A 23,966-nucleotide genomic window follows, 5' to 3' on the forward strand; every position below is an offset into this window, starting at 1 on the left:
CTGGTACCCCTGTACCTCCAGGGGCTCTGGGCCTGAATAACAGATATTTAGGTGGTGGTGTGCCGTTACCCAAGTCGTGTCTGGCTCTTTGCAACCCCATGGAGGGCAGCATGCCAGGCCTTGAGGTCCTTCACCATCTCCCAGAGTTTGCTCAAATTCATGTCCGTTGAGTCGCATCCTCTGCCGCCCTCTTCTTTTGCTGTCAGTATTTTCCAGCATCAGGGAACCCCTTAATGGCTCCTGCCCTTAAAGTTCTTTGCCTTGAGGTGTTTTCAGAGTGTTAACCATTGACTCTTCACAACAAGCCAGGAGGTCTCCGGCTCCATCCAGGTGCATATGAAGTGTCCCCCGACATCCTGTGGATTAGAAATTCCAAGTGGAGGGACAAAGAGGGGCTGAGACATCGATTCTAGATCAACCCTAACCTTGTCACTTGGACTTCCCTGGCAGTCCAGTGGTTAAGACTCTGCACTGTCAGTGTAGGGGCGTGGGTTCAATTCCTCATCAGGGAACTAGAGCCCACATACCAGGTGAAGTGAAGTAGCTCAGTCGTGTCCAACTCTTTGTGATCCCATGGAGTGTAGCCTGGCAGGCTCCTCCGTCCATGGGATTTTCCATGCAAGAATACTGCAGTGGGGTGCCACTTCCTTCCCCAGATTTTCCCAACCCAGGGATTGAACCCGGGTCTCCCGCATTGTATGCAGATGCTTTACCATCTGAGCCACCACATGCCAGGTAGCTCGGCCTAAAAAAAACCAATCCTGTCTCTTTTGTTGTTCCATAGCATCTGGTGGTTATTCTTTCTGTGCTTTGTGAGCCAAGAATGCCCTGGAAATGAAATCTTTGCAACGACAGATGAGCTCTTGATAAGACAGTAAGATCTCTCTCCAGGGGAGGAGCTGTGTGCCAAGTCTGCATGGCTGGAAGCACAGGAGACCTGCCGGAGATGACTGTGCAGTGGCGCCCTGTGGCTTGAACGCCCAGAGGTTCTCAGGGGTGATGGGCTTTGGGTGTGCAGGGGAAGAATGGCAGGAGAGCCTGGGGTGGTAACCAGCCCAGTCATGTGCGGCCTTATCAGCCCAGGTTAAGAATTAGACTTGTTCCTGAAGTCTGCAGGCAGCCCCTGGAGGGTTTTCGGAAGAGAAGGGACTTCACCAATAGAGGAACAGATGAAGACGTGGTGCATATACACAGCGGAATATTACTTTGGCCATAAATATTAATATTTATATTAATTGTCCATATATATATTTGTATATAATTGGGCAATGGCACCCCACTCCAGTACTCTTGCCTGGAAAATCCCATGGACGGAGGAACCTGGTAGGCTGCAGTCCACGGGGTCGCTAGGAGTTGGACATGACTGAGCGACTTCACTTTCACTTTTCACTCTCATGCATTGGAGAAGGAAAAGGCAACCCACTCCAGTATTCTTGCTTGGAGAATCCCAGGGACGAGGGAAGCCTGGTGGGCTGCCATCTATGGGGTCGCACAGAGTCAGACACGACTGAAGCGACTTAGTGGCAGGGGCGGGCAATATACATAATGTGGCCATAATATTAACTGGCCATAAAAAGAATGAAATAATGCCATTTGCAGCAACATGGATAGATAAACCCAGAGATTATCATACTAAATGAAATGTCAGACAGAGGAAGACAAATACCATATGATATTGCTTATATGTGGAATCTAAAAATAAGATACAAATGAATTTATTTGCAAAACAGAAATAGACTCACAGACATAGGAAACTAACTTATGGCTACTGTCATGGTCCGGGCACGGGTTGGTAAAGAATTTCCAGACATGAGGCAGAATGAGAGGGAAATAAAGTTTATTAGAGCGGGAGACGCTGTTAGAACAGCGGGCCGGCTCAAGGGAGAGCCGATGTTCAACAGGGCTCCTTAGTCCACTTTTATACCCGGGATACAGGGAATGGGGTAGGGGTCTTGCGGGTCATTTGCTACAGATGAGGAGAAGGCAATGGCACCCTACTCCAGTACTCTTGCCTGGAAAATCCCATGGACGGAGGAGCCTGGACGGAGGAGCCTGATGGGCTGCCGTCTATGGGGTCGCACAGAGTCGGACACGACTGAAGCGACTTAGCAGCAGCAGCAGCAGAGGCGTGTATACTGGGTTAGGGGAAGAGTAAGGCAAATACCTTCTCCCTATGGGTAGGAGGGGAGACAGGTTATACCACTCAAGAGGACCTGAAATCCATTAATAGTTATAACACAAGGGAGGGAAGGATAATAAGGGTCCAGTTTATCCGTTCCTGCATTCCAAGACCCTGCTTAGTTTTATCTGCTCTTTTGTCCTTGGGTCACCACAGTTACCAACCAGGAAAGAAGAGGGAGGGATAAGTTAGGAGTTTGGGATTAACATATACACACTACTATATATAAAACAGATGACCAGCAAGGACCTACTGTGTAGCATGGGGAACGTTACTCAGTATCTTGTAATAACCTATAATGGAAAAGAATCTGAAAAAGTTTATCCACACCTGATGCAAAGAGCCAACTCATTGGAAAAGACCCTGACGCTGGGAAAGGTTGAAGGCAAGAGGAGAAGGGGGCAGCAGAGGATGAGATGGGTGGATAGCATCAGTGACTCAGTGGACATGAGTGTGAGCAAGCTCCGGGAGATAGTGGAGGACAGGGAAGCCTGCAGGATAAGACTTAGCGACTAAACACACACACATATATCTATGTATAGATATATAGTATCTGAATTGCTTTGCTGCACACCTGAAACTAACACAACATTGTAAGTAAACTGTATTTCAATAAAATTAAAAAATTTTTTTAAGAAAATAGAAGATAAGGGCCTTGCTCACTTTTGGACTTTCTGACGCGTGCTCTAGCAGCGTTGGGCTGGTTTGAGGAAAGCGGGAGCCCAGAAGAGGGGGTAGGAGGCTATTATTGTAACTCTGGAGAAGGCAATGGCACCCCACTGCAGTACTCTTGCCTGGTAGGCTGCAGTCCATGGGGTCTCGAAGAGTCCGACACGACTGAGCGACTTCACTTTCACTTTTCCCTTTCATGCATTGGAGAAGGAAATGGCACCCCACTCCAGTGTTCTTGCCTGGAGAATCCCAGGGACAGCGGAGCCTGGTGGGCTGCCGTCTATGGGGTCACACAGAGGCGGACATGACTGACGCGACTTAGCAACAGCAGCAGCAACGAGAAATGATGACAGCTTGAAGGAAGGCAGTGGTCCTCTGGCTGGAGGGATGAGGATGGATTTCCGAGCTCTTTACAAGGTGGAAGTCTGCAGGATTTCTCTGCAGGAATAGGAAACTGGCTATTCATTTTCAGAAACAACCCTCGTGTGGCATTCATGTGCTAACTCGGCTGATGAATACACTATTCTCCTAACTAGGTTGGAGAAGAATTACAGGAAGGGTATCATTAAGATGTTAAAATGAATGCATTACATATGTTAACAAGTGTATGAACCCTGTATTATATCTGGCAAACGGGGTGTTAAATCCTTATTCAACCAGCCAGATGTCCCTGCAGCTGCCTTTGGGATTGCAAAGGGAGGCAGCCACCTGAGACCCCAGCTAGGAGCTGGTGCCAGGGGCTTCCGGAAGCATCTGGCTAGACAAATTGCTCCTCCTGCACTCTGACTGACAGGTACCGCATGGATGGCACAAGTCACATCACAATGCACCGGTGGGCTCTTTAGTCTGATGAGACCAGACTCCAGCGACTTGACTTTTCTCAGGGTTATCTTTACAGTTGGGAGTATCCTCAGTGAAGATTTGTATCTGTTTATCCATATGATTTTATAAGACCAAGTTAATAACGTTCACTTTTGAATTGGAAGGCTCTCAAAGTCTTGTTGGGGGCGGTTATCCAGCTGAGTTTGCAGAGGCTGGGTTAACCGTTTGCTGTCAATGTTTAAATAACCTGGAGCAAAATTCCCATGACTGCTCAAAAGGAGCTGAAAATGCTGACAGGTGTTTATATTTATTCTTATAGAGTACGATCTCTCCTAAGTGGCTCTGATAAATCAAGATTGAGCCAGTCCTGGGATGTCTCTCCCCTACTTCTCTTTGGCAAAATGATCCGAAAATATTGTAAGATGTTCAGGGGCACCTAGCCCAACAGTCTCCCCATCACACTCCCGGGAATCATACTTAGATGTTGAGTTAAGGCGGAAGTTGAAGAGAAGCCATCCTAGAGACCACAGTTACACAATCCTATGGATCTCTTGTGTACTCTCTTTCTTGAAGGAGAAATTGTGAAATCCTAACATTTTTCTATGAGTGAAATAAAAAGTGGAAATTAAAGAAAAAGGAAAAATCATACCGGTTGTTTTCTTGTCTGTTCAAATGTACTGTGACGGCAAAGATGAAAAAGTCAGTGCAGTCTAAATAGGAAAATACCACAAGGAGAAGATTTTCAAAATATTTTGTAATTTCCTCCTCATCTATTGTCTTTAGAACTTCGTGGAGTTGGGGCAGAAGGCAGTTTCAAAGCTAAAGTCTGGCTTGTCAATGTTAGACAGTGTCCACTAGGGGGCACCATGTCAGAGGATTTCTTTTATCCTTGAATTGGCAGTGATTTCTTTGGCTGTCTACCAGTAGTTCGGTTTTTCTTTTTTGTCCCGTTTTGAAGGGTTAAATGAAGCTCTCACAATTTAGACGCAAATTATGCTTATTTAAAAATGCATAAATTAGCTGAAAAGCCTGCTTGTTATAGTGTGACCATAAATAAGTTCATTCATGCATGGGATTTTCCTAGGAACTTAAAGGTAACGATCCTACTGGTCCTGAGTAGATTTTGGAAGCCAGTGGGTAGTTCTCTTTGTCCTTGAATGTGACAGCCGCTAAGCATGCTCTCTTCTGAGAAGGCAGATCGCCAGTGTTCCTGGGGAACAGGACGCTGGGTTCTCTTTAGGAGTTCTCAGCCAACAGAAGATAGCAGAGAGGGCTATCTGCCCAGCTTTCTCACCCTGGAGACTGTTTCTGGCTTCTGCTGGAGGCTGTTTGCTGGGAGGCGTGTCAAAACTCTCTATACTTCTTTATGCAGAGCTGTGGGCATTCTGGATGACATGAGGGAGACAACATGTGATTTTATTATGTGTGTGTCAACTTAAAAACTATTCACAACCTAGAAGTTGAGAGTTATGTTTTATTCAGTGGGAATTTTTAGGACCTCAGGCCTGGAGACAGCATCTCACATGACCGTGAGAGAACTGCCCTGAGGAGGCGAAGGGAGGAGCCAGGTTACACAGAAGTTTTGTGATAAAGGGCAGGGAGTCTGAACGTCAAAAAAATCAATGCTAATTAAAGGAGACGGATAACTGAAGCTAAGGCATTTAGCGCTTTCCCGTGTTTGAGAAGATGCGAGAGTCTCCGCTCACTCAAATCATTCTCTTGATATGCCCCTCAGCTATGGGGTTTCCCTGGTGGCTCAGATGCTAAAGAATCTGCCTGCAGTACAGGAGACTCAGTTTCAACCCCTAGGTCCGGAAGATCCCCTGGAGAAGAGAATGGTATGCACTCCAGGATTCTTGCCTGGAGAATTCCATGGACAGAGGAGCCTGGTGGGCTACCGTCCATGGGGTCGCAAAGAGTGGGACCCAATTGAGAGGCTCACGCTTTCACCTTTCACCCTGTCAGCTCTCTGGGGCCGCGCTCCTGTTTTCCCCGCCCCGAGTTTCTCACCACAGGGCGTGGCTGCCGCCTGGTGGCTGCCAGACGGCCGGCAGGTATTCTTTCCTTCCTGAGCTCCCTCGGGGCTCATCTGCTCACCAGCGGCGGTGGCTGCGATCGCCCGTGACTGTGAACATCCTTGTTTACTGAGCCGGCAGGAAATATTCCATTTCTCAATGTGTATCCAGGGAGTTAACTTTCAAAAAAAAATTTACAGCTGGATTTAAAATAAGATAAAACCCATATAACGTTCTTTAAAAGATCTCTTTCATGTGAATAATTTGTTCAGAGGAAAGGAGTTTGGATGTGCTTTGTAGTGTCTTCCCCAAATTAGACAGATCAGATCTTTCTGAATTCAAAGAAACCAGAAGCGGTGTCGGAATGATAAGATTTAGGACTAAAGAACTCGGCGAATTTTAAAATACTCTAATTAATGTGACAAAAGGAGAGGACGACTGTGGATGAAAATAAATGTAAATGCAAAGCTTGGGAGATAAATAGAATCATACTCCTTCAGAAGAGTCTCCTATAATCTTGAAAATTAAGAATATTAGGAGGCCATTCGAGAGAGAACTGCATGGTATGCACATAGTCAAGTGTCTGAGCTTTGAGAAAAGGGACCAGGGTGGCCCTGGTGTGTGGCGGGGCCTGCCTGGCTGAATCTGGGGGCTCCTCCACCCGACAGGCAAGCTCTGAACTCGTGGGGCAGGTTCTGAGCCTGCTGTTCTCTGAAGACTCTCTTCCTCCACCCCAGGAATTCTGAGTCCGTATTTCCTGATGTTGAGTTTCCTTTTTGTCAGATTCCCTGGTCCAGGTGGGCCTCCTTTCAGAATGACTACTTCAGGGAGGGAACCACCCTCTAAAGATTTCCTGACAGGTGGAAAGAGGGGAAAAAAACCTTTTCCCCTCTCCCCACTGAGGTTCACCAGTGGGGGTCCTATAAATTAGATTGACAAAAGATAAGTTAATAAGAGAAGCCATCCCAATTTATTTAATGTAAGTTTTATGCGACACAGGAGCCTTCATAAGGAAATGAAGACCCACAGGAATAGTTAAGCTGAGTGGGTTTTATACTCAGTTTGATGAAGAGTGGAAAGGTGTAGGAAAAAAATGGGACAGGACAGGGTCTGAGTGAAGGATGGTACGCTGGGGAAAACTCGGCAAGGCCTGTTCCTTCATGTTTTTGGTTGTTTTTTTTCCATATTTAAGCTAGATCTTGCAGCAATCACTTTTTCCCCCAAATAGAAAAAAAAAATAGGATAATGTTTTCTTAATCAACCTCGGACACAGCTCTGTAATATGATTTTTCCAATATTTGTTGCCCACATAGTCTTTGTTCCTCTATCCGAAAATTGCGTAACCTTTTTTTTTCTTCGAACTTTTTATTTTATATTGGCATATAGTTGTTGATTAGTGAGGAGGGCGTGGCAACCCACTCCAGTGTTCTTGCCTGTAGAATCCCCTGGACAAAGGAGTCTGGTGGGCTACAGTCCATGGGGTTGCAAAAAGTCAGACCTGACCAAAGCAACGTAGCAGGCACGCACACATAGCCAACTGACAATGTTGTGATGGTTTCAGATCACCCGCAAAGTGACTCGACCATACATACAGGTGTCCATTCTCCTTCAGTTTCCTCTGGGTGTCGTCCCATCTTAAGAGATGAAGAGGCTCCTTTCTTCCAGATAGGGAAGTTACCTCTCACCTGAGGGTCTATGACCTGCTTCAGGGGAGAAAAGGGAGGCCAGGTAGGTCTTCCTGCATCTGCCATTTCTCAAAATCATATGGTTTAAAATATCCCATTTGCTAAATCACTATGTTTGGGGGCAGCGTGTCCAGAACTCCATCACAGGCCACTGATGCTTTCCTGCCAGCCTCCTAGAGTATAGTCGTCTAAAGAGGAGCATGTGTGTGCTCAGTCACTCTTTGTGACTCCACAGACTGTAGCCCAGCAGGCTCCTCTGTTTGTGGGATTTCCCAGATAAATTGTGAGAATATAATAAATACCTAAATAGAGCTCTCACCAAACCACCATTCACAGAAATGCTCAAATCATAATGTTTCCGTGGAAAATCCCATGGGAGGAGGAGCCTGGTGGGCTGCAGTCCATGGGGTCGCTAGGAGTCAGACACGACTGAGCGACTTCACTTTCACTTTTCACTTGCATGCACTGGAGAAGGAAATGGCAACCCCCTCCAGTGTTCTTGCTTGGAGAATCCCGGGGACCGGGGAGCCTCATGGGCTTCCATCTATGGGGTCGCACAGAGTCGGACATGATTGAAGCGACTTAGCAGCAGCAGCTACATATTAGAATCACCTGGGGGGAGATTATTGTAAAAAAAAAAACCAAAACTAGCAAGTCAATATCAGACTAACTGAGTTAGACTGGCTGGAGTTGGGCCAGGGCACCCCAAAGCTATAGCCTTTTTGTTATGTTCATGATTAATATATGTACACATAAATAAGAATGATCTTAGAGTTCAAAAGATTGGAGGTGGGCTGAGAATATAAGAACAGACATTGAGTCTACATTTTTTGTCCTTTGCTTTTCATGTGGATGGTTTTCCAGAAGAAACTGCAATTCTTGGATACCCAAAATCGTATAACATGAAAGCAGTGTTACCTCATGGGTCTTCTGCTTGAGTTTTAGTTCATCCTGGGTCATGACGCTTTTTTTTTTTTTTTAAGCAGCCATTGAAAGTGCTTCTGAATGGCTCTGGTTATTGCATTTTCTTGTAATAAAGAGATTCTATGACAGCACTGACCTCGCAGCTGCTGATTAAATGGACAGAAGTTCATTCCCAGGTGGGAGAGAACAAACTTTCCCTGCCCACTTAATCAGTGACTTCTGTCTGCTGCTTCTCTGGCCTGGTCTCAAGCTTTGAGAAACTCTCAGAGGTGCGCATCTCTGAAATCTTTGGGGATGGGAGTGGGGTTGCTCTTCTCAAATGGAGGCCCCAGGTCAGCCACGCCAGCTCACCTGCGAGAAATGCACATTCTCAGACGCCACCCCTGGGAAGTCAGGCTTCACGGTCAAGGCTGAGAACCACGTTCAAGGCTGAGAACCGAGGAGCTGGCACAACGGTTCTCTCCTTGTTTTTCTCAAGAACAAATGTGCTCTTCTCAGTAAAAAAGCAGCCAGCAGGCGTCCTCAGGCCTGTGTCACGCTGGGCGCTGCCTCCTTCTTCCTTCCCCCACCGCCTTCTCAACAGCTGGCTGTGATTCGGGGGCTCCGGCAGGAGATGAGTGTGCGTCCTTCTACTCCGCCGTCTTGAACCCCGTTCCCACCTCTTCCTTCTGATGAGGTCGATCAGGGCTAGAGGGAGAATGAGAGGCAGCTTGAAGTCTCTAAACTCCTGTCACCCACGTTCCGACTCCTGTTCCGTCTTCTCAGAGGTAGTAGTCAGATGAAGATAAGTTACAGACACCTATATAAATAGATAAGGAGATGCACAATGTATAAAGATATACTTGATCATAAATATATAAAGCTATATACACTGTATAGTAAACATTTCATATATTGGGTTGGCCAAAATGTTCATCCATAAGATGGTACAGAAAAATCTGAACAAACCTTTAGGCCCACCCAATATGTATCTTCATTTTATATATATAAATATATATAATGAATAAAGAGACATTCTGTATGCAATATATTACACATTTGTAAGAGATGTATACGATGTATCATTGTGTATAGAGAAATGCATAAATACACACACACTGTAAAATAGGTGGGTTGTGCATATATAAATCTTTGTTGAGATTGCAGGCAAGGCTAAGAAATTCCAGAAATCACGGTCCCATTGGGAACCCAGAGATCATGAGAAGAGAGTCAAGGGATGGGCAGTCAACAGGGGAGAGAAATAAATCTTGGATGAAGTGGGGAGAGGGAAAGGGCCTGGTGAGGACCACTGCACAACCCCAAAGGACCAGCCACTCTTTGCCCCAGAAGTGTGCAGGGCAGTGCCCTGAGCAATAAGGGCAGCAGGTAGTCCTGGATGAGGCTGGAAAGTTTCCACTAAAAGAGAACAAATCTGTGGATACCAAAGGGGAAAGGGGAAGATGGGAGGAACTGGGAGACTGGAACGGACATATATACACTCTCAGTACTGTGTATAAAATAACTAATGAGAACCCACTGTACAGCGCAGGGGACCCTACTTAATGCTCTGCGGTGGCCTGAAAGGGAGGATGTCCCAAAGGGAGGGGATATATGGATATGTGTTCATTTTGCCGTACAAGAGAAATTAACACAGCAGCGTAAAGCAGCTATACGCCAATAAAATGTTTAAAAACGATCCCAATGTGCAAAAAAAGAAAGTTAGTCACACTGTGTGTAACTTCTTTAGGCCATTAGAACAGGTCATTGAAGACAGCTCTGCTGTGTCCTCCAAGGGCCTTTAAAAATGAGATTCTCCATGTCTCCACTGCTGCCCTGCAGATAGGTTTATGAGCACCGTCTTTCTAGATTCCACATGCATGCGTTAATATGTGATATTCGTCTTTCTCTCGGGGGGGCGGGCAGTGGGAAAAGGGAGTGGGGCGGATTGAGAGAATAGCACGGAAACAGATAGATGACCACACGTAAAACAGATCGCAAGCGGGAATGTGCTGGGTGACACAGGGAGCTCCACCCAGACACATGCTCTGCGATGACCTAGAGGGGTGCGGCGGGGAGGGAGGCGGGAGGGGTGTTCAGGAGGGAGGGCACCTGTGGATGCCTGTGGCTGATTCATGTTAAGGTGTGGCAGAGGCCAACACACTATTGTAACGCAATTATCCTCCAGTTTAAAAAAAAATTAGAAAAAATAAGTAGCATAAAGTCTCTTCTCTCTTGGGGGTCCTGAAGGCAGACAGAAGAATCAGTGTAATTTTATCACTTCTAACTATTAGCAGTTGAAACTGTGTTTCTGCCTCTATCTACCCACCCATCATCTGTCTCAAAGCCCTTGTCTCCAGACACTCAAAGAACTTGAGCTATCTGGCTCATCTTTCAAACATTGTGGAGGGTGGGGGAGTTAGCGTGGATCACCACTCCAATAACACAGAAATTCAGATTCTCTCCAGAGTGTTTCTAGTGTTGATATTACTAATTGTTTTTTGGAAAATATCTATTTATTTGTTTGTCTGCATCGGGTCTTAGTCATCGTGTCATGTGGGATCTTTCCTTGTGGCAATAGGCTGCATAGTTGTGGCACAAGGCCTTAGTTGCCTCTCAGCATGTGGGATCTTACTTCCCTGACTAGGGATTGAACCCATGTCCCCTGCATTGCAAGGCGGATTCTTAACCACCCAACCACCAGGCAAGTCCCTCTAGTAGTATTTACATGTATGGCTTTACCAGACCCCTTGCTAAGTGCCTACATGTATGAGCTCACTGAATCTTCACAACCAGCTATGATAGAGGCCCTCTGTGATCGGGGTGCTGTTAATATGTATGCTAGTACATCCAGGGGACTGGGAAGGGACTTGACCTGAAGTCAAAGCCTGAAGTTTCATCCGCATCACTTTACTATTTAACAGGAGCTAAGGTCTTGATATAGGTGGGTCTGCAGTTACCTGTTGGACCCTTCACTGTTAGGGCTCAAATAGAGATAAGTAATTCCCTATACTCTTTGTGTGGGGTTTCCCCAGTAGCCAGCGGTAAAGAATCTGCCTGCCAGTGTAGGAGACGTGAGTTCAATCCCTGGGTTGGGAAGATCCCCTGGAGAAGGGAACTGGCAACCCACTCTGCATTCTTGTCTGAGAAATCCCGTGGACAGACGAGCCTGGCGGGCTACAGTCCATGACATTGCCAGGAGTCAGACACGACTTAGCGACTGAAAGACAATGCTTTTTATGTACTTGAGCTCTTTTTGTTTCTGCCTTGAGCTTCTACACCTCGATTTGCGGCAGTATTTTCAGTTAATTACCGGTAATCTAGAAGCTCCTGGACATCCACATAGTACTTTAAATACACTGTGACTTTTTAAAATAAAAAATTAACCGCTGGGAGCCAGGCATCTTTCTCTTTCTTATGGGCTGAGCTTCAACGTTATAACAGGAATTCACTAATGAAACAGACATAAAAAGAGCCTCCCTAAAGATTTAAGAGGGTCATATATTCTGTGGTAATTGTTATTTTCCTAGTTAACTTCATCTTCGTTTGTGTACCTGCTACAAATGTTTAATTATGTTTGGTGATTCCATGTTTTATAATTTACACTGTCTTTTGTTTCCTCTTACTGTCCAAAGTATTTTGTTGGATAGTATGTGTGTAATCTACTTTTTAAGCACATCTGATAATTCTTTGGAGATGAACTTCCCTGATGGCTACTGCGAGAAATTTTATTACTTACGTATTTTTGGCATATTTTGAGGGAAAGAGGATTAATTTATTGTATGTATAACAGTCCTGAATTCTTAACTGCCTTATCAAAAGAGTGAGTGTATAAATAAGATTTTTTTCTTTTTATTGCAGGAAATGCAACATATTGTTAAATCACAGCACATTAGAGCAGAAAAAGGTAAGCGTGGACCTGTATAAATATTTGAAAACTGCTAGGGTGACTCCTCCTTGGGCTAACGTGGCTTCTCTTATCTCCAGCCATGGTGGAAGGTTCATGGTTAGATCTGGCCAGAAGGAACAAGCCTGAGATTCAGCCCTTTGCCCATCTCACGATTAATGCCACTGACATCCCATCAGGTAAGTTCCATTTGCATCCAGCTTGAACAATATTTCAAGAATCATTTGTCAGCCCAAATGAATACTCAGACCTATTGTTAGCCTGTTACCAAAATTTTGAGAGCCTGTAACTTCTAGACCAGAAGAAAAGTCAATCTGGTCTTCAGTTAGTCATCCACACCATGGAAACAGGGATTCTCAATCATGCAGGAATGCGCATCATCACTGTATTCAATTTCAGACCATCAGAGTGACTTTATGTTAAACAACTGCCAGGTAAGGTGGCATAGCTGAGAAGAATGGCCTCTTGGTATACTCATCTCTGTTTATCCAGGCCAAAGTTGACACGTCCCCATGGCTGGCCTGTGAAGTGCATGAATTCCTCCAGGTAGTCATATACTCGGGGCTTCCCAGGTGGCTCAGTGGGTAAAGAATCCACCTGTAACGCAGGAGAAGTAGGAGATGTGAGTTTGATCCCTGGGTCGGGGCGATCCCCTGGAGCAGAGCATGGCAACCCACTCCAGTATTCTTGCCTGGAGAATCCCATGACAGAGGAGCCTGGTGGGCTGCAGTCCACAGGGTCGCAGAGAGCCGAACACGACTGAACTGACTGAGCACACACACAGTCATATATTCAGCCGTCTCCTGCGGAGTGCCAGGTAGAAGCTTAGCAGAGTGATATTTCAGAGGCAGGAGCCCTCTAGAAAATGAGACACACTCCTTCTCCAGGGGGTTATCACTTTTTTTCAGGCTAGGTATTTAGCTCAGTGGACTGGAGACCTGATTTTCTTCTGGAAAGGAGACTCAGATCTCTGCGTCTCCATTTGCCCAATGTAGTCCCTCATATAATCCCCAGTGGGTCCTTCACATCAGGCTAGGTGAGCGTAAGAAAGATTACAGAGAACCTTATGACAGTTTCGGCTCCATATTGGCGCTTGCCATCTGCCTCTACAAGGATTAGAGCACGTGCTGTTACAGTTGTTGGCCCCCAACACCCCCTGAAGGGAGTTCAGGGTGGAGATCAGGAATGAGGCGCTCTGTGCTCTGGGGAAACTGGTGGAACAGGTCTTTAGATAGATAGATATTTTCAGGATCTGATTTTATGAGGTCGATCCTTGTATCTTCTCATATCTAGGAAAGCACTAAATCCCTTCATGGTGACCTCAGCTCCTCGTGACTAACAGAAAACTTTTGCAAAGATACGTGCTTGATTGCACTGAACTCCCCCTTCACCAAAATCGTATATATTGACCTTCCCCCTACCTCTTTGGAGCAGTTTTTCAGAGCTGTCTGAGGTGCTGTCTCCCAGGCTGCAGTCCTCATTTTGCCCCAAATAAAGCTTAACTTGCATAAAACTTAACTTGCAACTCGCACAATTGTGAAACTTTTTAAGTCAACAGTAGAGTTAACAAGGAACATTACTATCGTTATACTATTTATTGAATACACACTATGTGTCAAGCATTTTGCTTTGTGTTCATTATCTTTACTGCTGCTGCTGCTAAGTCGCTTCAGTCGTGTCCGACTCTGTGCGACCCCATAGACGGCAGCCCACCAGGCTCCCCTGTCCCTGGGATTCTCCAGGCAAGAACACTGGAGTGGGTTGCCATTTCCTTCTCCAGTGCGTGAAAGTGAAAAGTAAAAGTGAAGTCGCTCAGTCGTGTCCAACTCTTAGCGACTCCATGGACTGCAGCCCACCAGGCTCCTCCATCCATGGGATTTTCCAGGCAAGAGTACTGGAGTGGGGTGCCATTGCCTTCTCCTAATTATCTCTAATTCTACAACCCTACAAAATAGCGATTATCATTCAGATTTTGCAAATAGGGAAACCAAGATGCACCTAGTATAAGCTACCTGATCCAGGCTACAACATGGCAGGCTTAGAGACTGAATTCCACTCTAGTTAATTCCCAAGTCTGTGCTTTTCACTCTGTAGATTATCACATAAGTACCTTGTGGCCAGTTGGCTTTGTCAGAGGGAAATACATTCAGTGTTCTTATGTTCCTCTCTTCCTGTAAGAAGTAGATGAATGCAGTTTGAATAGCAGCTGTCTCAGGGCTGACTGCCTGGGTTTGAGGCCCCACTGCCCTACTTCCTGATTGGGTGGCCTTGTGTATATCACCGAAATCCTTTGTGTGTCAGCTTCTTCATGGGGATGGTAATAGTATGCACTTCCTGCAGCAGCTATGAAGATTTAACCAGCTCACGTACTAACATGCTTATGTGGAAATGAGCATAGAGTAAACACTCAGTGCACGTAATTTGTTATTTAACGTTTAATTAAATAATTATACATATTCTTTTTTTCCAGAAAAATTATTCAAGGCAGATTTTTCTTTTGCTGTGCTGTGCTCAGTCACTTCAGTCGTGTCCGACTCTCTGTGACCCCATGGACTGCAGCCCGCCAGGCTCCTCTGTCCATGGGATTCTCCAGGCGAGAGTACTGGAGTGGGTAGCCATTCCCTTCTCCAGAGCATCTTCCCAACCCAGGGATTAAACCTGAGTCTCCTGCATTGCAGGCAGATTCTTTACCCACTGAGCCACCTGGGAAGCAGGTGGTAACCTTCCCAAAAGGTTACCACTCCCATACCAGGAGTTGAACCTGGGCCGCTTGGATGAAAACCAGGAATCAAGACCACATGGGAAGTGCTAAATTTTTAAAAAATCCAAGTTTTAATAAGCAGTTTTGAAGCCACTATTACATTTAATAGTATGGACCACAGAGGAATTTTGCCTGACTGCAGACATAGAAAGTGAGCGACCAACTGTTTGATTTTCAGAAGATTCTCCTCAACTAACTCTCCTGTCCCAGATATTTGCTTCATAAACACATTTACTCTGTCTCTCTCTCTGTGTGTATGTGCCTGATGGAACTGTTCTAATTTTCTGAGTGGAAAACTATTTTGCATGTTAGCAGAGGCAATCAAATTAATACTGATCTAGCATCCGTGTGTGCTGTGAATGCACTCTGCATTTATCTTTTCAGTTCATTTTAAATGGCATATGATAAACATTGCATTAGACTGTGTGCCAAAGTCTATTTGGCAATAACAAGCATGTTTTAGTTATAAAGCTCTCCCTCCAGGCACCTAGCATCAAATCATTGCCAAAAACAAGGCAAAACTCCCGGACATTTTCTGATGGTTATTGAGCTTGAGACGGAGTGAAATGAACTAGTGTATGCTTCTGTTTAAGAAAATAGAATTTGATCTTCTGGCTCGGTCAGTGATTCCTTGAGTTCGTTTATCTCCTAGTTTGGACCAGGATTGGATACTCTGGAGAAAGATGGCTTTACGTTTGCATGTTCATCTGGGGTCTGTTTTTCATACTTGTGATTAATTGTTCAGTCGTGTCCTGCTCTTTGCAACCCCATGGGCTGTAGCCCGCCAGGGTCCTCTGTCCATGGGGATTCTCCAGCAAGAATTCTGGAGTGGGGTGCCATTTCTTTTTCCAGCAATCTTCCCAACCCAGAGATCAAGTCCTGGTTTCCCACCCTGCAGGTGGGTTCTTTACCATCTGAGCCATGGGCTTCCCTGGTGGCTCAGATGGTAAAGAATCTGCCTGTACTGCAGGAGGCCTGGAGAATTCTGTGGATAGAGGTGCCGTTTCATACTTATTTGTACTTAATTACATATATGAAAGGAATCAGAATCTGCCTTATACTGATATATTTCAAAGCTTCTTGAATTTTCATTGGGGAGCATTTTGTGAGGTCGGGATTCATGGCTTTCTTAAGGGGAGCTGAGGCTAAATATCTGGAGAGGCTTCTCTAACAGCTAATAGCAGTGACTCTAGGGGTTGGGGAGGCTGGGAAAGCTGAAGGTCCTCTAGTGATAGAAACTTAGGCGTGCATGTGAGGTCCTCCAACCTGATGGGGGCGCTCTTCTTGTCTTTTCGCCCACTGGCATTTATTCATGAACCCTCCAGTTCACACTGATGGTGTTTCTCCTTTCTCCTCTGCATACTGTGTGCGTTCCATTCTTTGCTTGAACAGTTTCTTTCGCTCACAATACTCTGCCTCTTCTCAGCTTATCCACATTTGATCCAAGTTCTCCCTGTTCTCTGTCACTGGGCTGAACTTACCTGATCGCCATTAATTTCTGCAGCTTCCACTTGCAAGTTGCTTTAACTGAAGTTCAACCATGTGTTATGTGACACGCAGAGATGAAAATGTTACATTTTTCATTTTGCGTGCCCGTTTCTTATTTTCTTCACTTCTAAGTTGTAAGCGCCTCGTGGGTATTCTGCTTGATATAATTCTTAATTATGGGTAGAATGAATGCCGATAGGAAGCACTAATCAAATATTTACTGAATGACTGAATCGATCAGGGAATGGATAAAAGTAAGTCTGTAAAGCAGGAAATTAGGATACCCCTTCCACTTGAGGTAACAGTGACAGTGGCAGGTAGTCAAGGTTTCTACATTCTTCCCTGCCTTCCCAGACCAGTCTCCCAGCCCTTGGTCTCAGGCTGGCTGATCCATCCCATTGAGAGGATAGACCTCACCTTAGACATTCCTTTGCTCTCTGTTAGGAAATGGCAATCCACTCCAGTACTATTGCCTGGAAAATCCCATGGACAGAGGAGCCTGGTAGGCTACAGTCCATGGGCTCCCAAGAGTTGGACACGACTGAGCGACTTCACTTTCTTTACTTTCTTTCTTAAGGACCATCATGGAAGGAAGATGAAGTATAAGGCCAATTATTGATTGGATAAAGGATTGAATACACGAGTAGGGGAAGAAGGAGGTAACCATGTGTTGATCTGAGATAGGAAACACCTTTGAGTTTTATTAGCTTTGTCAATGGACTAGGTGGCTGTTTACGAGCCTGGAGAAGTAACTTTGCTAGTGTTTATGAGGATGTGATGAGTAGAGTCTGAGAGTCTCATTTCTGACTCAGTTGGGGCCATGGAATGATACTTATATTTGGGGTGCTTTCATCTGGGATGATCTGAAGTAGGACGTTGGATGAAAAAGGGTGAGTGCTCTGCTGGTTCTGGAGGCCACGGTGCCTGGGATGGCTTCTCAGACTCACTCTAGCGCCCTCCTGTGGATAAGATGTGCAGTTCAGGAAGTCTGTCCTATTTCTGAACTGAGGGATTGGAAGCATTGACTTCTTTGCCTTTGAGGCCTAAGAATGAGTGGCCCTACTGTAGCTTGGATCCTCCTGCATTTTTTTTTCTTCCTGGTGGAGGAAGAGCCTGGTGTTGAGGTCCCCAGACCATATTAGTTGCCCAATGGCCCTCTGGAGGTGTTCTAGAAAAAGATGATGTAGGTGTTCAAGTTTCCCCAGGATTCAGGCCAGTCTTGAAAGGTAGCTAGTGTGGGTTTCTGATTCTACAGGGTTCACCCAAGGACCCACTCTAACCAAAGGGCTGTCAGCTCTGATGGATCCATGGAATTTACACTCAAAGTAAATTCCATGGACTGATTTCTCTTGGCTGGCAGGCAGCAAAGAACTTCTCCCTGGCTGCAGAAACTACTCCTAACCCCATTCTGAGACTCCTCGGCTCTGTTTTGCCTTGTTGCAATTCTAGCATAAGTATTTACAAAATCCTCTGGAGGAAAACTTTGGATTTTCCACAATATAACAGCTTTTTTCTCCACTAGATGAGACCTTTTCCAGTTGGGTAATGGGTATCCACATAAATATAAATATTTAATTAATGGGGTTTATCATGGATTTATCATGTCACAATTTTTAAAGGAGGGCTTCCCTGGTGGCTCAGTGGCAAAAAAATCAGCCTGCCAATGCAGGAGACATGGGTTTGATCCCTGCGTTTGGAAGATCCCGTGGAGAAGAAAATATCAACCCACTCTAGTATTCTTGCCTGGGATATCCCATGGACAGGAACTTGGTGGGCTACAGTTCATGGGGCCATAAAGCAGTTGAACACAACTTAGCAATTAAACAGCAACAACAACAATTTCTAAAGACCTGGTAAGATACACTAAAAGACCTGAAATATTCAAAGCATTGGACACATTTAGACGACTTCTAGAAACTTCCACTACTCCAAAAACAGTGACATGAAGATCAGTTGTCACATTTCAAGTGCGAGAAGAGGCTACAGGAGAATTCTGGTTTCTCAGAAGACATTTTAACCATCCTTTGGTCTTCACAAAAGACTGCATGAAATTGTGAACCCAGCGAGGGCAATATCAAGGATGTTTTCTCTGTGAATTTCTCTACGGGAAGCTTTTCATTCGTGTGAACTTGGGAGGCATTTGGGCTGTTGGAGGAGGGGAGAATCAATGGTGATGAGAATATAGTTTAAGAGTTTGACTTTTTAGTCAAAGTTGCTGTGACCCAGATTTTCAGCTCCTTCTATATCCCTCTCTCCGTGAATTAAAAGAGAAGGTGGGGCTATGTGAAGTCCGGATATTCTCTTCCTATACTTCTTTTTTGCTTTCTTGATTCAGCCGCCTTTGGCTGATTCTCTTCCTTCGACCTTTATGCTCTGTAGGCTGAATCCTATTCCTTCTTTAGGTTATTAGGCTCAGTAGCTGGTGGCTCAGTGGTAAAGAATCTGTCTGCAATGCAGGAGGCTCGGGTTCAATCTGTGGGTTGGGAAGATCCCCCAGAGGAGGAAATGGCAACCCACTCCAGTATTCTTGCCAGGAAAATCCCATGGACAGAGGAGCCTGGAGGGCTACAGTCCATGGGGTTGCAAAGAGCTGGACCTGACTGAAGCGTCTGAGCACACAAGCCCAGCAAAACCATTCTTGATCCTTCTGGAAGGAAGTAATCTCTTTCCTTTGAATTCCCTTTGCAAATCTGCACCTTTCTTATCAGGACCCGTGCCTTGCTTCCTGTCTGAACATATACTACGCTTATCCTTTGTGTGCTGTAGGCTCCTTGAAAAAGTGAGATTGTGTCTTTGACCCCTCTCAGGTGCCCAGCAGACAACACAGGGACATATTAATGTACTTGTACTTTCCTTTTAGAAAATAAATCTTGAGAGGTCGTTCTCCCATTGGAACAATGGCTGTCTCAGTACGTCTTTCTGCAACCTCACAGAATTGTGAAGATATGCTTCTCGTTGCAGGAGTAAGTTTTAAATCACTTGCCTCTCCTTTCCTCAGGTTCCCACAAAGTGACTCTGTCCTGCTGGTACCATGACCGAGGTTGGGCCAAGATCTCCAACATGACCTTCAGCAATGGGAAACTGATAGTTAACCAAGACGGCTTCTACTACCTGTACGCCAACATCTGCTTTCGACATCATGAGACTTCCGGAAACCTCAGTGCGAATTATCTTCAGCTGATGGTATATGTCACCAAAACCAGCATCAAAATCCCCAGCTCTCACACTCTGATGAAAGGAGGAAGCACCAAGTACTGGCTGGGGAACTCTGAATTCCATTTTTACTCCATAAACGTGGGAGGATTTTTTAAACTACGGTCTGGTGAGAAAATAAGCATTGAGGTCTCCAACCCTTCACTACTGGATCCAGATCAAGACGCAACATACTTTGGGGCTTTTAAAGTTCGAGATATAGATTGAGCCCCATGTCGGGGAGAGTTTTCCCGTGTTTCCTAGGATGTATAGAAAATGTCCAAAACAAGCCAAGAAAGATGTATATAGGTATATGAAACTACTCAGAGCTATGACCCACAGGGTACAAGAAGACCCTACCCATGCCTTTGACTCTGTAGGGAGCAAATATATTTACAGCCAATAGGAGATGTTGGACTTAAGGTGTATAAAAATCTAAGGGTTTTCTTACATAATGGTTTATAAATTTTGTAATGAATTCCTAGAATTAAAGCAGATTGGAGCAGTTATGGCTGCCTTTATGAAAAACAGCCTTTGGGCAATGGGAGGGGTTAATTCTCTAGCTCTATACTCTGTTGGTTATATACCACCATGTAGTTGAAGTGGAGAGGGTGTCTTCTAATTGCAAACTGATGACCATCTGAAGGGTTAAATTCTTTTGAATTGTTACATCTTGCTGGAACCTGCAAATAAATACTTTTTCTAATGAGGAGAGAAGAATATATGTATTTTTATATAATATCTAAAGTTATATTTCAGATGTAATGTTTCCTGTGCAAAGTATTGTAAATTATATTTGTGCTATAGTATTTGATTCAAAATATTTAAAACTGTCTTGCTGTTGACATATTTAATGTTTTAAATGTACAGACATATTTAACTGGTGCACTTTGTAAATCCCCTGGGGGAAAACTTGCAGCTAAGGGGAAGAAATGTTGTTTGCTAATATCAACTGTATTATATTTCTCCATTCTTTTTAACTTAATAGATTTTTCAGACTTGTCAAGTCTGTGCAAAAAAATTAAAGTGGATCCCTTGAATAATAAGCAGAATGTTGGCCACCAGGTGCCTTTCAAATTTAGAAGCTAATTGACTTTAGAAAGCTGACATTGCCAAAAAGACACATAATGGGCTACTGGGCTCTGTCAAGAGTATTTATATAATTATTAAACAGGTGTTTTTTTTTCCTACAAGTGCTGCAAAGTGTAAATTTTTTTAAGGAAAAAGTTATCAGTGGCTTATGGCAAAGAAATTCCATTTTTAATTTAGTGGAAGTTATTTTATACTATACAATAAAAACATTGCCTTTGAATGTTATTTTTTTGGTATGGAAATAAATTTATAGGAAAACCTGCCTTGTGATTTTGAGCTTCTCTTTTATGTCTGTCTTGCTCTGTGATCCTTTCTCTCCAGTATGGTAATGTGGCTTCTGTCTTTCCAACAGTTATTTCTCCCAGTAGGGAGAAATGCAGATTTAATTAAAATTAGGAACAGATTCAGTTAAATTAATGAACCTCCGAATTTGAAAAATAATTTACAAGGGATTTGTATGCAAGACTGTAGCCAGAACATAGAGACTTTACCACTCAGAAAAGAAAAAAAAAATGGTTATGCTTATATTGTGAGAAAAAAATAGTGCTTTGCACAAGTTCATAAGGCCCCACAGAACAATCATTTGACCTGGAGGAACCCCTGAACTAGGAAGGATACACTAACAGTCAAATGTAGAAGAAGCACTAACGGTGCTTGTTAGCGCTGTGAACAGGACAGGATGTTAAACTAACAGGACAGATGCTTGTCCTCATGGAAATTTATGTGAGGGAGCCATCAATCCCGTGTTGATTACTCCGCATGAGACAGAAGAAAATGAACGCTTGGGAAGACAAGGGAATCTATAATTCAAGGCACTTGCCATTTGTGGATAAATGTGTCTTGATAGTTATAACAGGATAGAAGGAGAAAGGAAATATTAATAGCAGAGGGTACAAAGAAAAAAATTGTAATTTGTTTTTGATGGTGGGACATTGATAGTGGGACTTAACCATTGACCAAAATACACCTGTTGTTTTCCAACTGTCAGTAAGTCTGAGGTAGATTGGTACAGTCCCTTGGCCTGCAAGGAGATCAGTCAGTCCTAAAGGAAATCAATTCCTGAATATTCATTGGAAGGACTGATGCTGGAGCTGAAGCTCCACCACCAGCTGGAGCTTGGCCACCGGATGCAAAGAGCTGACTCACTAGAAAAGACCCTCAGCTGGGAAAGATTGAAGGCAGGAGGAGAAGGGGACGACAGAGAATGAGATGGTTGCATGGCATCACCAAATCAATGGACATGAGTTTGAGCAAGCTCCAGGAGATGGTGAAGAACAGGGAAGCCTGGCGTTCTGCAGTCCATAGGGTCACAAAGAGCTGGACACAACAGAACAACAATAAGATTGGTACAAAATGCCACTTCAGTGTTACATATCCCAATTGCTGGTCCTAATTATTCTTCATTCGATAAAATATTAACTTTGAGGGGCAGTTGGAGAATTTCTTTTTTCTCCACTGACACAAAATCTTGTCATGTGAGAGCTTTATTAGCTCCCTGGCTTCTAGAATATGATTCTATCTTTTCCAAAGATCAATAACATTCATTCAATTGTTTGCAGCACCAACTATGTGCTAGGAATTTTACCAAGCACTGCGAGTACCATGGGCTTCCCAGGTGGCGCTAGTGCTAAAGAGCCTGCCTGCCAATGCAGGAGATGTAGGAGACACAGGTTCTATCCCTGGATTGGGAAGATCCCCTGGAGAAGGGCATGGCAATCCACTCTAGTATTCTTCCCTGGAGAATCACATGGACAGAGGAGCCTGGTGGGCTACAGTTGATATGGTTGCACAGAGCTGGACACGATTGAAGTGACTTAGCATGCATGCATGATCTTGGATATTCTTCTTGCCCTGAAGGAATCTTCATCCTAGTAAGAGTGTAGTGAGTTCCAGGGCTTGGACATCTACAGAATGCTGTAGGAATAGCAAGGAGGCCATTGGACCCAATCTTAGGGATCACAGAAGTTCTAGAAAGGAAATCAAACTGGATGGGAGGGGGGCTGCATGACTCCAGAAGTGGATATAGAGTATCCATCCCCACTTTTAACTTAGAAGCAAGTAACTTGCAGTCTCTAAAAGGTGAATCTGGTAAGAAGATAGATGGTCGCACCTGCCAGACTGGAGAATTAACATGGTGGTTGATACGCAACGCTAAGAGAGTCAAGAGATCCTCTGGAGAAGACCTTGGAAATTGAGCCGAACCATAATGTGAATTTCATGTATGTTGACAACCCGATAGGTCAGAGATTTTTAGAGCTTCACTGGAATAAATCTGTGACAATGAAATGTTGGTTTATTCCCTGAAGGAGGCAACTGATATGCTGGAAGCAAGTGGATATGCTAGGAGGTCAGGAAAAGGCTTGTTCTCTTCTCTAGTGATGCTCAAGGCTTTTCGGGATCTCAATGTGAAGTGAAAAGTGAAGGTTAGTCTCAATCGTGTCTGACTCTTTCTGACCCCAAGGACTGTAGCCCACCAGGCTCCTCTGTCCATGGAACACTCCAGGCAAGAATATTGGAGTGGGTTGCCATTCCCTTCTGCAGGGGATCTTCCCATCCCAGGGACCCAGGGATCTTCCCATCCCTGGGTCTCCCACATTGCAGGCAGATTCTTTACCATCCGAGCCACCAGGGAAGCCCCAGTTTTCCGGCTCACATGCTATGCCTTTTCTTCTCATTCACCCCCTTTTCCTCTTCCACTCTTAGTGTGTTAATCCTTTCCTTTCTTCTTGCCCCCTGATCCCTGGCTCTGGCCTCAGAGGACCATTTAATTCTCCCAGGGCCCTTGGGGAACTGAAGGCTGCTGCACTGGTTTGCGATGGATCATGTGGGCACTCGGCACCGCGCAGTGAATGTTCAGGAGTCACGGTATGTCAGGAAAGCAACACATACTGGATGCTATGGAACCACTTGCTCGTTTTAACTACTCCATTTCAATTTTCTTCCCAACACCTGCCAAATGTGAAGCAAAGGAAGCATGCCAAATTTGAAGTCATCTGTCCTCTTGAGTCAGTTTCCACAGCTATCCCAGGTCCATGCATCCTTGTGTCCTCCCCAAAACACTGTATGTACAGCCATTCTTGTCTAGCAAATTTTCTTTCCTCCTGCTTCCTTTTGTCTCATTCATCTCCATCAGGCCATGCTAGAGAACTTTCCAGTGAAGATCCATTTCCCCAGGGACTCGGGGAGGGTTGGGGGGGGGGGAACCTAAGCCCCTCATGCTTCATCTTCTCTGTGTGTTTAATTATTGATGTGA

General features: G+C 44.7%; 1 protein-coding gene across 1 annotated transcript in view; it reads left to right on the forward strand.

Moving 5' to 3' along the window:
* TNFSF11 (TNF superfamily member 11) overlaps positions 1-19,849 on the forward strand; it is a 40,964-nt gene extending 21,115 nt beyond the window's left edge. Inside the window, exons 3-5 of the mRNA XM_052650328.1 lie at positions 12,135-12,180; positions 12,261-12,359; positions 19,428-19,849. Of these exons, the coding sequence (XP_052506288.1) occupies positions 12,135-12,180; positions 12,261-12,359; positions 19,428-19,849 (567 nt within the window). The remainder of the gene's footprint in view (positions 1-12,134; positions 12,181-12,260; positions 12,360-19,427) is intronic.
* The last annotated feature ends 4,117 nt before the right edge of the window (positions 19,850-23,966 follow it).

This window comes from Budorcas taxicolor, chromosome 12 (assembly GCF_023091745.1).
Source record: "Budorcas taxicolor isolate Tak-1 chromosome 12, Takin1.1, whole genome shotgun sequence".
NCBI lineage: Eukaryota > Metazoa > Chordata > Mammalia > Artiodactyla > Bovidae > Budorcas > Budorcas taxicolor.